General features: G+C 39.1%; 1 protein-coding gene across 1 annotated transcript in view; it reads right to left on the bottom strand.

Moving 5' to 3' along the window:
* The window catches only part of ZNF385C (zinc finger protein 385C), a 106,250-nt gene that overhangs the window by 12,958 nt on the left and 76,000 nt on the right, over positions 1–17,292 (bottom strand). Inside the window, exon 2 of the mRNA XM_025166820.2 lies at positions 5,958–6,100. Within this exon, the coding sequence (XP_025022588.2) occupies positions 5,958–6,100 (143 nt within the window). The remainder of the gene's footprint in view (positions 1–5,957; positions 6,101–17,292) is intronic.

Genomic DNA, 17,292 nt, shown 5'->3' with positions numbered 1-17,292 from the left:
CCCTAAGAATGTACCCTGGAGAACCTCCCAAGAATTAACAGGCCTGCGCAACATCCACTGGCATTTTTTGAAAGCTCCACAAATCTACTGCTGCCAAGAAGGATCTGCCGTTGCTGCCTAGTTTTTTGCAGCCACTTCTGCCCCAAAAGACATGCTGCTGAGCACCTCCAACGCTGCTAATTCCATTGCTGCTTCCATGCCTCTAGCTGCCAAACAGCTGATCAGGGTGTCAGCTATTCCTGTGCGGCCCACAATTATTTCTAATGTGGCAGCATGGCCCATTTCCCTCTACACGTTGTGCTGGCCTGCTCTACAAGGTGAGAGTTGTTGCAGGAAGAAGATACTGTCGGACAAGCTTTCACGGAAACTTGTCAGCCATTACAGGTCTTGTAATTGGAAAAAACACTATAAAGTTCTCAAGAACCTCACGTTTCTCTAGAAATCACTGATGTGGAAGATCATTTATGCCGTGATAGGAAATAGAACTTGGGGAACTAACATTTCCATAGTTGCCTGATGTCTCAAGGGCCAAGTCAAAAGAACTTAAAAACCAGCATTTGTTTAACATCCAGATTGAGAAAATTCTGCTGCAAACCAACATGAAATCTTCATTTCTATTGCATTCTGCTTTATTTCTTCTTTGTTTCTTTTGGTTTTCCCTAACTTTGCGTTAGAACTTGTTTAAATATCCACAATAATTGTAAACAGATAAAAAAGACTAAAGAAAGAACCACAGAGGGGAAAAGGATAAGAGGGAAAAGGAATCAGTTAATATAAAAATACTGTGTGTGTGTGAGCACAACTATAATCTATAATACAAGTATTGTCCTCTTATCCCTGTGGTTGTGGAAGATATCTCCTCCAAAGCTGGCTATCAGGAAGAATGGGGCAAGAAAGAGATTGAGGTTCGAAGGTGATCGTATGTCTCAGCAAAGCTATTTAGTGGCCCAGACAGGTGCATCGGTCTGGCAGGCAAAGTGTGCAGACAAGGGAATCATTATTTGGACCCCTAAATTCCATCACCAAAGGGAATGGAATTGGCAACAAACAGTGATTGATGAAGTGGTGCCTTCCCATGCTTGTGATGAATTTTTTACTCATGCATCTGCAATAAAAATGAAGGGGGGATCTGTAGAGACTGGATGGCAAGAGTGATGGATCAGAGGCTTTAAGAGAGGAAAGGAACTTTTTATACCACAGTTGACAACAGTTTGCTCTAGATAGCACCAACCTGATGTAAAGCTATGTTAAACAAGGTGGTACAGATCCAGAATATGTCCACAAGGAGAAAAATATATTGTGTATTTGTTTGGGAGGAAGAAAAGTGGTGTAAATAATTTTTCTATGAATTTACTATATTCCTAATACCATGAGGATGTCTATCCTGTTTCTTCTGCAATTGTTTTCAACATCCATTGTGCAGAATTGAAAAACAAAGCCTGCTTTGGGAGATCAAAGCAAGGTCTATATTGTCAGCAATTTATTTCTAATACAGTAAAGGTCAACCAGTGCCTGCCCCTCCCCAAAGCATGAAGATGATTCCCTTTTCTGTGAATAATAATAACAAGAACAACTACTACCAATAGCAACCTTTGTACTTGGTGCTCCATTTATAAATTATAGCTAATAGGTATTGCTTTTAACAGACACTTGTTTTTTAAAAACAAATTTTAAACGTGTAACCTTGTGATCAAGTGTTGTCCCATATGTGTAAGGTAAAATCCTATGCATGTTAATTCAGAACTAATCTCTAGTGTGTTCAGTGTGGCTTTCTTTTAAGTGACTTAATTTTTCATATTAAATGATGATAATTACCATAATAGCTATAGCAAATAGCCAAAACATCCTGAGGCTGTGAACAGCATCATTTATTAATATTATTAATTACTTTTTTCAAAATAACAGTTCTCACTTTCTAAAAACATTTGGTTATAGCTGAGTAAAGCAAAGTAGAACAAACTTAGCAAACAAAAGCTATCAGGAAAACAATTCCAGTAATTCAACTTTAAAAAGGCTTTGGACATAATGATGTGTTAATCATTAAATCTAATGACAGATTACTCTGGGCACCAATCAGAGCCATGCAGTCATTACAGAAAGCCCTTCACCATTAACGCAAAAGCAGACATGAAAGAAAACCTCCCCAACAATTTCAAGTTTACTTTAAGCAAATATGTTTTTCTACTACTTCTGTGTTGCCTATTTTGTTATACAATGCTGTCTTCTAACAACAGAGATCAAAATTTCCTCTGGACATATTCCAGGGTACAATAAAATATGGGCTGTTAGACCACTCTGAAGAACAAACTATTCCACCACTGATTTTTTGGCAAAGCCAACACTTTAGAATTAGCCAACACTCAAGAATTACAATAGTTCCATTTTGAATTGCACAGGTGGCCAACTCTATTCTCTCTCCTCTACTATATGTACAAATTCCCAATTACAGGAAATCCAGGGAAAGGTTTTCCTATTTCACTTGGAAAGGAAAATCTGTTTTTAAAAACATCAACTTTGCCTTTTGTTCTTAAAATAACAACACCCATCTACCATAATCCTTTGCTACCTCTCTAACACATCTGTATACCCTGAATCTGGATTGGTTTCATTTGCAGCAAAGGCCTATCTTAATCGACTCAATTGTTGGCTCAAACTAAATGTTGCTAGGGATTCTTTAGCTGCTCTGATTCTCTTTGATGATTTCAAGTCAACTTGGAAGATCCAGCTCCATAAGATTTGTCAGTGTGGCCTTTTAAGCCAATTTGTGTTAGCGCTGGGATTTGACAAAGCCAAAGCATCAATTAAAAAACGTCCGAGACATAGACCTCCAATAAGATCAGGGAGCACTCAACAGATTCTGAGGGTTGGAGATTAATGGAAAACTGTTCAGCCCAGCAATGTACCCATATGACTGTACATCCTTAGGTTACTGTGTCTTTTTTTCCTTAGTATGTTTTAATTATCTACCCTTGGCAGTACTAGGATGAGACAATAACAACATTCCATCTTGGAGCCAATATGAAGCTCAAAAATTAAGGCTCAAGCACATGCAATTCCACACTGCCCTTTCTACGAGATTCCATACTCTGCGCTTATAACTTCCCTTGTACTGAGCAGACCTGGTCTACTAAAGGATCATGTGGACCTCCTGCTAGCTGAGCACTTTGAGATTACTAGGAGAGTTGCAAGATTTGTATAGTCATTTTACTCTGCTAGAGCTATTAGAACAAGCCTAACCTCTGCTATTGCTTATCCATATATGATCTTCTTCCCTTGAACTGTTATTTACTGATTTTTAAATTATACTGTTTTAACTTGATTTTTTAAATTTAATTCTTGACCAAAATAAATAACAGTGTCCAACCTACCAGATATAGCTTACTCTTAATGTGCTAATCTACAGTAGTTGTTGGACTTTCTTACCTCTCTACCTGTTAGCACAAGGACAAAATGCCCAGAAAACTGAAAAGTATTATTTTGTATTCAGGCAGTTTAAAAAAAAAATCCCCAACTCTGTGTATTAAGTAATTTGCAATGACTCAGATTACTTCTGTTTTATCCCTGGGATATTCCCACCAGTACATAATCAGAGATTATTCACTGAACATCCTGTAAAGACTATGAGGTCAGGGAAACCAAGAGACACAGGAAGGGCTCAAACTATGACTTTTAAGAAGTTTTACAAAGGTTTTGCACATTTGAGTGGATTTTGGGGCACCTTCAAAATTTGAACTTGCTTTTTACACAAACCTGACATTTTTTTCTAAGCCAAGAGTTTTCAGTGAAACATATACAAATCCACAAGTGTGTTGCATAACTAAAGGGGGACAAACAAGCCTTTTCTTGCTTTATTCCTAGAATGAAATCATTAGAGAAAAGGGGACCTTTGCAGAGAAAATAAAAGTTAATACAAAGTCTAGAATAAAGATCTGGGGTATCAACATTCTGGTTTGGAACTTCTGGTTTACAAGAAGTTAAGGTCAAACTGCTCTAAAGTTCAGGCTCAGCATAAAAGTACCTCACTTCCAGATCCTGCCCCTTCTCTGTCAAATTATTTCCTTTGGAAGTTCAGTGCAATATCTGGCTTGACATATCTAATGGCTGCTGTTTAAAATTTTTAAAAATATTTAGAAGCCTTATAGTGTTCACTGCAGTTAGGTACTGACACTGTATTTTGTTTATATCAGCTTATTTTAAAGCCATATTTTAAAGCGCTTTTATATTTTGTTATTGTAAATTATCTTGGGAAGACCATGCTCTTGAGATAACTTAGAAATCTACTGAATAAATACAATGAGCCATAATTGAGACAAAACACTTAACTTGGTTCTCTTATATAGCCATAAAAATCAGCTATCAATCTAATCTGAACTGGAAATCTAGAAAAGCCTCAAAATAAAATGTATGCTTCTTTGTACTTTTTTTTTTTAAAAAAACCAAACTACTCAGAAATATTGGGGTTCATTTACTTGATTTAGTCTGGAACAGGTATTCTGCCTTGAGATATAGGAGTTTGATGAAATTATTCTGCAGCAATGCCCTTCCAATTTTCTGCTTCCATACCCAGCAACAATAGAATACTGCTTAAGGATATAATACTGTTTCCTTAACATCTAGACTAGAGATTCTTTCTATCAACTGAAACTTCAATCTGTCCTAGCAACAGATTAGGCAGGAGAGGAAGATAAAATGAACACTATTTGGTTTTTTTTCCACTACAGCAAACAGTAAACACAGCAGTTGAGCTCCTACTTCTTTTGTCTTTTGTTCATTCTTTCTAGGTAGTACCCCCCCTTTTTTTTTTCATTTCAAGGAGAAAGATAAGCAAACAGGTTAACATATGGATTATGCATTATTCATTTTTTAACACTTTAGTTTTCTCAGAAAATAGAAGTTAGGATCACTCATCAAAAATGGTGCTGCTATCAAACAGACAAATAATAGACAACACTTTCAAAATTACTACTGCAAGATATAGTAAGCAAAACCTGGAATAGATAAATGGAGGAAGGCAGGCTTATCAATGAATTAATAGCCCTAGGGATTAAATGGATCCTCAGCAGTCAAAAGTATCATATCAGATAAAAGAGGCAGAAACAGGGGCAGCTGCAAACTTCTTGAAAACATCTACTGCCTGCTGTGAAAACGATGTCAGAGTGGACACTGCATCTGTTTTTATGAAAGATGCTCAAGAACGATCTTCCCCAACTTGAAACCTCCAGGGTCCTATACTGGATGGGAATTTTTGGAGTTGCAATCCTAGTGATCGGTGGGGGGGGGGGGAGTGCCAAGAAAATGTGAGCATGACTGCCTTTAAAGAGCATAAGCTCCATGCTTTTAGAATTTGTGAGGGTTGACTATATCTCTGTTATTTTCACCTGTTAAAATACAGAGGAAACAGAATTTGCAAGGAAACAAAGCATGTTTGGCACAGGCTATTATGGGAAATCAATGGAAAAGTAAAGTCAATTTAGCACACTTTCCTGGGAATCTCTGGCTCCTCCCATCAACTAGAAGACCACCCTGCAGCTACAACTTATCATTTGGCCATCACCATGGCATCCTAACAATCCTCAGTGACCTTTACATCTCTTTTAGCTTAAGCTTTCCATCTGTAATGAAGGAGGGCTGGCATAATATGATGAACATGACTGGGTGTGTGAAGGCATCCTGCACTTGCTGTATTTCTATAGATGCCACACATAGATCAAGCTCAGAGCACGTGTGTTCTGGTTGACCTTGAAGTGGGTAGATCAACAGGGTGAATTATGCAATGAGCAAACAAAGAAGGCTGAGATAAAGAATTGGCCCATCAGCAATTACATTCTGGGGTGAGAAATGGCTACATTTTTGGCCTTTCGCCCAGAAGATAGAGGCTAATTTTGCTGCTGGCTAATTCCATACAGGACACTGCTCTGTAGGGGAAGAAGAAATAGATCAAACCTAGAAAAACTCACCGTGTTGAAATTAGGAAAGAGGTTGAGTGGAGGGGTGCCATTGAGGCGGAAAGTCAGAAAATGCTTGATATCCAGTGATGGATGCAAAGACCGTCCTGGGATGGGAAGCGAGGCTAAGAGGGAGCTATTGTGACTAGCTGGACCTAGGAACCAAGAAGAAAACAGAAATAAGTCATATGACATGTTTCAAAGGATAGAACTGGAAGAAGAGGCTGGCTAACTTTGTCCCTCAAAACAAACCTTCCAATGTAGTGTGCTGCAAGAGAATGGCTAATTCATTATGGGAACTAAGTAAGCCCCAAATTCTCATCCACAGCAGAGGCGGCTATTCACAGTATGTGTTTGGTTCCTCTCTTACATTACATGCTTTCATTGCTTCAAAGTTGTACGCTATTTCAGATAGATGCATTTGTATAGAAATTCAGAATATTCATACATTATAACAAACACATGTAAACATAAAAGTATGATTCACTCCTCAAGTGTTGCAAGCAATGTAAACGCATAGCAGAATAACTCATGCTAGAAAACTGGATAATTCAATCACTCCCAAACCCCAAAACAGCAGAATTATCCAGTAGCTACTGCATCCTGGCATGAATCTCTAAGCATTCCTTCTACTAATTAGTCATACTAAACTCAGATGGACATGTGATCGTTAGTGGGAAAGACTCCCTGAGTCAAGTAATTCTTATTCATAATCCAGGCTGCATCATGCTAATTTTTAGTTCTTTTTTTTAATTTTTTTTTTTTTTTAGGGGTACTAGGGCATCTTAAGTCTCTCCAATATGTTAAGGCACCCATTTCAGCCATTAACCTCCTCGCTAAAGATATCAGACTGATTTTTTTCAGGAATTGGGAGAATATGTCTCAAGGGGCAATTGGTCGCCTTAAGGTTCTACAAGTCTTACAATGCTGATTTTGCCTCTTAAACTCCCAAAATGGGGAAAATGTGTACCAAAATTTTGACCCAGTCTACTTTAGTGTTGTTATTGAATCACTGGCCAATCCTGCTGGGACCTTCAGACAAGGTAAGAGCAGGAAGAGCAGCCCACAAGCTGAAGTTTGTCCACCCTTGAAATATGAACCAGTCTAAAATTAAAACTTTCAATTATGAGAATGAAGTGTGCCCCCTATTTCCATTCAGAAAAAAAACCCCCAAGAAATATATGGACTATTCCTTTATTACTCAGAAAAGGGCCTAGTTTTGCCCTAGGCCATGTGGGAGCCAGGTTTTTGAAGGTCTTCGTGCTCAGTCATGCTGCTGGCTCCTTGTACCATACCAAGGAAAACACCAAATGAACTATATGGACAGAGCTACAGTAGAAAATGGATTGCAGATTTCCTGGGCAATTAAGAAAGTGATAACAATTGGAATGTCTTAACTATACAGTACTGAAGCTGATATAACCTGTGTCATCCTACACACTCAAAATGGAGAATGCTAGCAGCTGTTTCCTCCACTCTATTTCTACAACTAAAAATGATAAGCATAATTTCCACTTGATTTTCTTTCCTCTAGAGCAGTATTTCTCAACCTTGACAACTTTGAGATGTGTGGACTTCAACCCCCAGAATTCCCCAGCCACTTTGCTGGCTGGGGAATTCTGGGAGTTGAAGTCCACACATCTCCAAGCTGCCAAGGTTGAGAAACACTGCTCTAGACTGGCCATACTTAGTTCTTTCAGTCTTCTCTCAAAACAGTTTGCTTACTTGACCCATCCTATCTTCCTTAAAGTTGCTCACAGTCTTTTCCAGTATGCTGCCTCCTTGTATTTGTTGGTAATCAGCACAAAGATACTGTGCGTAGAGGCTGTCTGATTCATTTTGCTGTCTTGGGTGGCCCAGGATTTTGTTGCATTTAAGATTCTGTACTTTGGCTAAAAGCCATTTTGGGGAAATGAAACCCTTTTCAAGGCCTTTCCTGATTGCCCCTCTTTTTCCATCATCCACATATCAAAATAAAGTGAACACCTGGCCATTAGGCATTCCCTGGCATCTCGACAGACCTTCTCAAGGATCCCTTTTAAGTACTGTACATCATATAAATTAGTGGATCCTTTGTTCACTTTGCAGCATCATGTATACTTTCAGCAACAGGTGCGATCTAAATGCTCCAGTCAATAGTTTTCTGTTGCTACAGTTAGCATGAAGAACAGCTGATAGAACTAAAGTGATATTTTAGCTAGAGCTATCCTAAGGATGTCACAAGTCATCTGAAATCTTCTGCTAGTTATGACTCTGTTTCATCACACAGAGATGCCTCCAGAATTCCCCTCGTCCCAAATTTCTCCTCAGATTTCATTGTTCCAGAGGAAAGCAGACTGTTAAAAATACATTATGGCTCTGGATTTGTTTTTTTCTATTTTATGTAGAAAGCTATAGTTCATTAAAAGTTTCAGGTATGGTCTTCACCCATACTCCTTAAAATGTGTTGGCACTAATAGAACAGGAGCAACAAAGGGCAGCCAATTATTAAATATTGTTGCTTTATTGAACTGTTTCTGACATGCATAGGAGATTTCGCAAGGCCAAGCGAAAAGCCCCTAACTCAAATGTATTTTTTCTCAGGAAAAACAAAGCGCTGGCTCAGCCATATGGTGTCAAATTGGGCAACTACTCCTCTACCAAAACACTTTCCTGGGAAAACTACACTGTCAGCTTAGCAGTCTAAACAACAGCCGTCCAGCCCCAGGTATGCCATCTCACTCAGAACTAGGCTAAAGCCTCCTCTTTGGCAGGACTACTTCTGTGTTTCAGTTGCACAATTTGCAAATGGTATGCACGTAATAATTTTTGCCTGATTTTACGCATTTACAGCACTGTGGGCTGTAAATATGGTCTTCCAAGAAGCTGGGAGATAAAATGATAGAATACTGACTAAAATCATGCTCCCATTTTCTGCCATGCTCTACAGTGACCAAACCAGGAATAGGCTGCATGCCTTCTGTCGATGCCAATTGGCCGTATTTACCAATATAAAACAGCAATGCTAATGAAAGTACAGAACAAGAACAAAAACATGTTTTTTAAAACCCTGAGCCATGGACTTTTCCCCTACTGATTGTAGATGGACCTGAGGATGCCTTGAAGGTGCAAGTGGCCTCTTTTTAGCAGACTGGTCAAATTTGCCCTGTCTTCCCAAACCGGTTCCAACTCTAGGGTGAGGGGGAGAAAAATATGGCTTGCTCCATCAGGCATGTACTGATCAAATTATTGTCAACGTCACCCAGAAGGGAAATCTGGGGAACAACAGGGAAAAAAGCCACACAAGCATGTTTCATTTATTCATGTTTAAGGCAACAAAAGCAAGCAGGCCAACAATTTAATACTTATTCTGGCATGGTTGCTAGAGACCATTTTAACTTCACAGCAACTTTGTAAGGGCTGAGATTATCTCCCCAATCATAGTCCAATACTCTAACTCCCTTGTCTTCAACCCAGTGTTTTCCATACATGTTGGAGCACAACTCTCATCATAATGCTATTTGGAGATGATGGGTTTGTAATATGGTGTAGAGAACACAGAGATGACCATGGAGAAGGAATGCAATGTCAGTTAGAAAACATGAACTAAGCTTAGAAAGGGAAGAAGGCAATAGAAAGAAACTTAAAGTGAATGATCTTGACTCTCTTTGGTATAAAAGGGAGGAAAAGGAAAACACTGTCAGGCTTTCAGGATTCTGTCTGTAGCCTATATTAATAAAATAAAGTTCTAGTATTTTTTGTGGAGACCATTTTCTAACCTGGCCTATCTTGAAGGGCTGACATCTAGAGAACGAAGGCTGATCTATTTTTCTTCACTAAAACGTTCCCAAAAAAGAGTGAAAATAAAATTTGCAAGTGTGTGTAGTTATATATGAAATATAATCTTGTAATATTGATCAAATGTTAATCAGAAGAAACAACCAGGAAAAGAACAATATTCAAACATATAGTTAATATGTGGAATGCAGATGTCTTTGATTTTTGGAAACAAGCTTTTAGACTTTAGGACCACAGAGCAAGACATGCCCAAAATATATTGACAGTTTCCACTAATTCCTTGAAAAATACAAACACAAACAGACTAGCAATTGGGAATATCTCAAGGCTACATAGATAATACCAGCTCTTCCCAGGAGAATCTAGTTACTATTCCTCATTCCCTTTAAGGTAGATACGATATTTTGTTTAATACATTAAAATACATGCAACTGGTATTTCAAAGTATATTTTTAAAAAGGGGACAAATATATCACAGTAAAATGTATTGAACTTCTGATACTGGATGCATGCTTTCTGAATAAGATATGCTTAATTCTAATACCCTAACCTTTTCATTCTTGCATAATAAAAATTGCAGGAATAAAAATCATAAGACTGCCCAATTCCTCAGAGGAGTGCTACCTCACTACTCCACTACTGAATAAAGTACTTATCTAGATTTGCTTCCTGATTATAAGGTCAACAACTAGGATAATGACACAGTCAGAGAACACAATGAACTTTTGAGAGCTGCAGATAATCTTGATATGTCTCTGCAATGAAGCATCCAGTCCCAGCCAATGCAGGGATGGAGCAGAATTAACAGCTCATAGGAAAAAACTGGCTGGAAGAAAGTGAAATAAGGCATTTTAAGGTCACAAATGCCTTTAATGATTTTTTTTTCTTATGGTGAACCAGCAGTGCTCATACTGCATGCAGCTTAGAAAGTATTACATTAGAGAGTGAAAATTTTATTGGATTTGCAGCAATGCTTGTAATGCGAGAAATATTAGCATGGTGACTCTGACTTAGGTCTCTCACAGTATGGCTTTGAGTCTATGGAAAACCTTTGTAATCAAACTCTCCTTTCCCAGGAATACTGAAGAAAAGATCTGAACACATTGTCAATCAACATATTCATTTTGAAAAGTGTGTTTCCTATGCTTATGAAGAAAAGCTTGACAGTATGCAAGCCATGCTGCAAATCCTTCAGGATTGAATTTGATTCTGACCTGGAAGTTTAAAAGCACTTGAATGTCCTGGAAATAGGCATCAAGGTCAGCTTCTTCCTGAGCTCTGGCTGGCTGGGGCAATCTTTAGTGACAGGAGACAATTGCTTGCTAAGTAGCCATAATTTGTTATGGCACTAGGACAAAATTTGAAGACATTCAACATGGCAAAACATGCACAATGCCATCTTTTTAAATTCTTTATCTCTCCACCTGCAAGGCAAGATTTACATACTCATTTAAATATGGTTGGAGATAGGATTGTTCTGAGGCAATGTGGAGATTGGAAATATTGTGTACCTCAGGAGCTCCCCGTGGTCCTGAAGGTGACCTGGAAATTTGCTACAGTATAATACTGGCTAAGGGGGCATGGTGGCGCAGAGGCTTAATGACGCTGAAAGCTGCCAGCCAGAAATGGTCGACACTTCAGCGGTTCGAGCCCAGCCTTCGTGCAGCAGAGTGAGCTCCTGCTTCCTCCCCCAGTTCCTGTCAACCCAACAGTTCGAAAACTCACAAGAGTAGATAAATGGGGACTCTCACTCCAGTGGGAGGAAAAATGCTGGCGGTGCCTTGCAAAAAGGAGTCAGGAGCAGTTGCCAGTAGCGCAGAAGCCACGCTCACCTGAGAAAGGCGCGAAGCAACGGAAACCCCGCCTCCTGCCCTCTCCAGCTGGGCTCTGCTCTAGGAAGGAGGCAATGGCAAACCATTTCCGAAACACCTTGCCTTGAAAACTGCAAAAGGACTTGTCCAAAAGCAGTCACTGCAGAGTCGGTAATGACTGAGTGCAGAAAAAAAAAAATACTGGCTACCTTTCCTTTCCACCTTCATACCTTTGTCTGATCATTCTCAGCTCTGTCTGGATGCTGCATACAATCTCATGACTTCTCAAATTTTGCCAAAACAATGGAGTGGTGGCAATGTTTAATCAGCATTTCCTAAACTAAAAATGCACTGCAACATTTTAGCCAGCAAAACACAAATGCAGCCAAAGTCCAGCTGTACTCCAACCATGCTCAAACACAGTCCTTTTGTGCCATCTTTAAGTCTGGTGGAAAGCACATTAACTTAAATTGTACTGCCCTGACAGCCTACCTACCATAGAACTGAGGTTGGGCTACATTGCTGCCCTCTCACAATATAATGTAGTGTAGTTTCAAGGCAGCATTTCATGAATTCCTTTTCCCTTCCACACATTATAACCTATTGGTGGGAAAGCCAACCATCAATTGATCTCTGATGGGGGGCTGAGGCTTAATTCTTATTATTATTTATTTAGCTTCAAGTTTTATCTACTTATTTATTAGACTTCATCTTAATTATTTACAGCATGCTTCTTTTGATAGGACTATCAATCTCCTGGGAGAGCAATAGACCTATGAAATGATTTTCTGGATGATGCCAGCTGGAGATCATCTGGATTATTACCTAGTTCCAGAGAGATCTTGTCAGAGAAACAGAAGATCAATATATCTGTGTTAAACAGCCCCCTCCAATTGGAGCTGGACTGACTGTTGTCTCTGATTATATCATTTCTCATCCCTAAAACACAGGAAGAAGTGGGAAATCCCAATCCAGTCTATAGGTATGACATCATGTGTCTTTTGGCTTCCTCAAAAATGTTAAGGTAGAATACTCTTGCTATAAAAGGAAGAGTATTTGTGATGATGAGAATCTTAAGAAGCTACAGCATGTACTAGAATAGAAAAATGCCCTCACATAGGCCAGCTCTTTCATCATGCAAAAACTGGCTTGTAGGATTCTTACTCTGCTTTTAGAACCTGCAATCTAAATAATTCATCCCAATTTCCAGAGCATATTGATGTACTGTATCATCCTTCTCTGGAGTAACATCCCAGTTGAATTAGTTTTTCAACTCCCATAATTCTTAGTCGGCAAGGCCATGATAGCTAGAAAACATGGGAATTGAAGTTCAACCCAAGAGTGCCAGGTTGGGGAAGGCTGCCTTATACAAATTATAACAGCCACATGACAAGGTTCCATTGTAATCTTGTGTTATAGGGAGAGGGGAATCATGTTCCAGAGGTCAGGTGCTATGAAAGGGTTAATGGCTATTTCAAATTTTAAAAAGTGAAGAAATCATGACAATGTCAATCTTATCTCCACCAGTTACCTTGTTAGATCACTACCATAGCCACCAGTAAAAACTGTGGCTCCAGCCATCAGAACATTGGCCACCCTTGATTGAATGTAATTGTACCCAAAGACCTGCTTCAAAGTGGATAGTCTCAATGGGATTCCTTCCCTCCAACAACAGGTTTTGCTTTCATTACGCTCCCTCCTGCTTCTGCAGTCCCAATGTTCTTGTTATAGTAGGATCCATCTATCATGATAGATATATGGTTGGATCTCCTGCTGTGTCTTTCAGAGTCCCTTAATTGCCTACTCTCTTCTTCCTATAAGCCCAATCTCTTTTTTCTCCTGGTTCACTTTTGACAAAGTCTTTATCTTCTTGGGAGGCCATGCAGCTGGCACTCACTTGTCAATGCCTCTTCATCATATCTGTTTACTTTCAGCCAAGCTGCCAAGGAGATGTATGCCATCCAGCATTAGCATGACTAAGATATTGAACCCAGGATGGGATATGCAGTTAAGAGCAAACTTTATTTTGCTGGTTTCTATTTTCTGTGGGACAAAAGTCTACAGGGAACACCTAAAGGGGGAATAAAACTGCCATTAAATAAGACTCTGGAGATTCTAATGGCAGATATATCCCCATGGTATGTCCCAATAACAACTTTCTAACTTCTCCTAAGTAATGGCTGACTTTGACTGTTTCCTTGCAGTGAGGGTAAAACCACTAAAACCCAAAACCAGTACTCAGCAGGAAGTACAATACACCTCTGTCAGCATTAACTAAAAAGTAGGCATTTCTTTGCAACAAGAATCAACTACATTTATGAGATGCAATAATTCAATACATTTTTTTAAAATAACCACAGCATACATCTTTCCTCCCCAATTACTACAGTTTATTATTTTGAACTGTGGATCATGTTGGCAAAACCATAAGATTTAACCTTAGTTCCTTAGTTGATCAGACAATGTTGCATTACCATAAGAGGTATGTGTAGGTAGGCAAGCTCCAGTCCATTCTGTATAATATAGAATATGTTAGTAAGACAGACAAAGTAAATCCTACTTGATGCGTTTGGAGGATTGATCACGTGGGTGAAACCTGCCCTATCTTTCAGAACTGGTCTGATGAACAAACCTTTCAAAAGGAAGACTCCAAGGTGTTTAGCTAAAATTCAGTAGTAAATTTGAGTATATTGCATTCAAGCTCTGTCAGTACCAATTTCTAATAAGAATTGTGTGCCTTTGGCAGTTTAGAATAACAAGCAAGAACATATTATCATCAGTGATTGTTGCTGTGAATGGGAAACTCTTTTTTTTTTTTACATAGAAATGTATCTATTTGCAAGTTAGACTTTAAACAGGTATTTGTCAACTTAAGGCAAATTGGGGTTTTGCCCACCAAAGTTTAGGCCATAGCAAGATGTTTGACTAGGGACATTTTTCCAAACTCCTTTGAAGGAAAATTTGGATATATTTAACAACCCTTTCTTCCGGTGAGCTTGGCTGCTGGAACATTTTCTTGTTCCTATTTCTAGACTTAATTCAAAACAAGGTTAACTTTTATTATTTTTCAAGCAATCCTGTACTTCTTAGCTTGCCCTCTTTTCTCCCCCCTCTCTCCAAACCAATTTTTGGTCAGTGATATTCCAATAGAGCAGCTGTGGGATATATTTTTAGCTGTTAATTCAGGCACTCAATTAAAAGGATTTGCTGCAACAAAAATGGTGAGGTCTTTGGAGACCTGGATAGAATGACCTAATCTTAAAGATGTCTTCCAGTTGCAAAGAAGGAAACAGTTGGCTAGATGAGAAGCTGTATGCTAGAGAGGGATACTCTAAAAATCCTTTTCTCTATTTAATCAGAACTGGGCAGGATGATAAATGGAGAGCAACTGGACATAGTGTAAGTGTTTGGATTGACATTCTGTTATAAGAAGACACCCTGTAATGGTCTTCACAGTTTGCAGTTTACAAAATGAAGAGCTAAAAAGAATCTTTACTCTTGGTTTGCAACTTGTTTCTCCTTACAATAAAACCACACTGAAAGCCCTATATTTTAATAAACTGAAGGATGCCATAAAGAAGACAACTGGTACAACCTGTCTGTGTTGCATTGACTTCATTCACTCACTTTCCTCCATTCTGTTTCCAACAATAATCAGTAAGTTATTTCTGGAAATTTACAAGCTCTACATCTGGTTCTGCACATGAAGATTCTACCAGATGCAGTAATTAATAGCTTCTGTAAAACAGTCCACCATGAATATACTGTATCTAATTCTTTTTAGAAACACAACAGCTGCTTAACTGGATTAGGCAAAAGATGCTAATTTGCCCCAAATTCTAACTCAGTGACCTGTCAGACTGCGTGATCCAAGCAAAGCTATTAACCCAGGCTTTTGAACTGCCAGCAGCATTTGTGTGCAATTCCTGTCAATACAAATGGATCAGTGGAAATGGATGGATTGGCTGGTTCAAGAACAAATAAAAGCAAATACATCCTATCAACATGCAGAATGAATAGGAAAAGTGCTGGAAGGTAGCTGGTCCAAGAACAAGGGTATGACCTATCAGTATATACTGATTCTGGAATCTAAATTTAAGATTTCTAGTAGTTCATTTCATGCTACCTTGATAGAAAGTGCTGTTCCAAAATAGAAGCAGTAACATATTATACGGGCAGAAATGTCACAGCAAAGCTAGAGAAACTAGAACACTATGCATGCGCTTCAGATGTTAGGGGAAGACTGCCCCTGAAAGCAGTGTTATGAAAATACTACAATTTTGAATTACAGTGGAAATGTAGCAAGAATTCCCTTGCTTTGCAATAGCTATTTCTCCTACCTCCTCCACAATCTACTTCCCACTGGGTGGTGCATATACCCACCCAAAACAAACTATTTGCCTGAGGAACACAAACAAAAGGAAGGAGATGGGAGAACAATACTTTAGTTTCTCACACCAAACCATGCCATCCTGCCATAACCCCTATTAGGAAAGTGGTGGAAGCTCTTCAGCAAGATGGCCCTTTCAGTTTTCTCTTCTCAAACAAAAGTAGTTTAAATGGCAGAGGTGGGGGAGGGACAAGAAAACCAAGCAAATTAGTGAGTTCGGTGCTAGTACACATTACCACTGAAGTGCAAATAGTCTTTTAAAACCAGAGGACTTTGGAATCCAGCAGTGTTAATCTCAGAACAGATGGAGCAAGGGAAGAGAATTAGGAACCTTGATGGAATCAACTCCATGGAGGATAGAAATGGAATAGTGAGAAACATAGTCGTGAAGAACGGGGTGGAGAAAACACAGACTGATCCTGACATCATACTCCTGGATGGGGAAGTATTTTAAAATGTCTGGATGATGACCTCACAAATGGAGTATTTACAGGGGACTAAGAGTACTTCTAGATATAAGCTTCCTAGAGTCACCAGTCAAAAGACATAGTGAAGCTACTTTATCCTTTCCTCATTTATAGTTTAGAAATCATAGTAGGATTAAAATGGAATACTTCTAAAATGTATAAACAAGACAGCACAAGTACATGATAAAAACACTTTCTGGAATCATCCAAGGCTCCAAGTACTTCACGGATAGTGATAACTTATAATTTATTAAATGGTTTCTAACCATATTCTTCATCTTCACCACAGTGGGCTTTTCGCTCCTGCTCCGCACAATGTTTGTCCCTTTTCTGGAATCTTGCAAAGTGAGTAACCAGTATCTCTACTCTTCAGTATGAACAAAGAACACGAAAGACACTGCAGACTACAGCAACCAGAAAAATCTGCAGTAGCTGAACATGCTCTCAAGCACACTGACACAAAATCCTATTTGAAAACACAGAGATACTGGACAACACCAACAGCCACTATACCAGGCTATACTGGGAAGCCATTGAGATTCACAAACACCAGCACAGTTTCAATAAAAAAGAGGAAAGTCTAAAAATCAACAAGACCTGGCTACCAATCCTGAAAAATACAGCCTGCAAAAGGTCAACGAACTCAGCTCAACCACCAGGACGTGTGAACAATTCACACAATGAACATGCTAATCACCCTCAGCAGCCACTGGTTAACAACTCAATAGAAAAAACCCTGCCTAACCCCCAGGAAGATACACACATATTTGACACCAAAACAAGCAGCCAATCGTTAACCCAACCCCCCCCACACCCTTCAGGCACCCTCGCCGATCTCTATAAATTCCCACAACAGGGTCACATCATCCTGGGCACAGAGAGAACTGCTCCTGTCTGTGCTC

The sequence above is a fragment of the Python bivittatus genome, unplaced genomic scaffold, assembly GCF_059951505.1.
Source record: "Python bivittatus isolate LINGU-HERP-01145 unplaced genomic scaffold, Pbiv_v1 ctg000410_np1212, whole genome shotgun sequence".
NCBI lineage: Eukaryota > Metazoa > Chordata > Lepidosauria > Squamata > Pythonidae > Python > Python bivittatus.
Note: the sequence above shows the minus strand (reverse complement) of the source record. Positions and strands in the feature narration are given on the sequence as shown.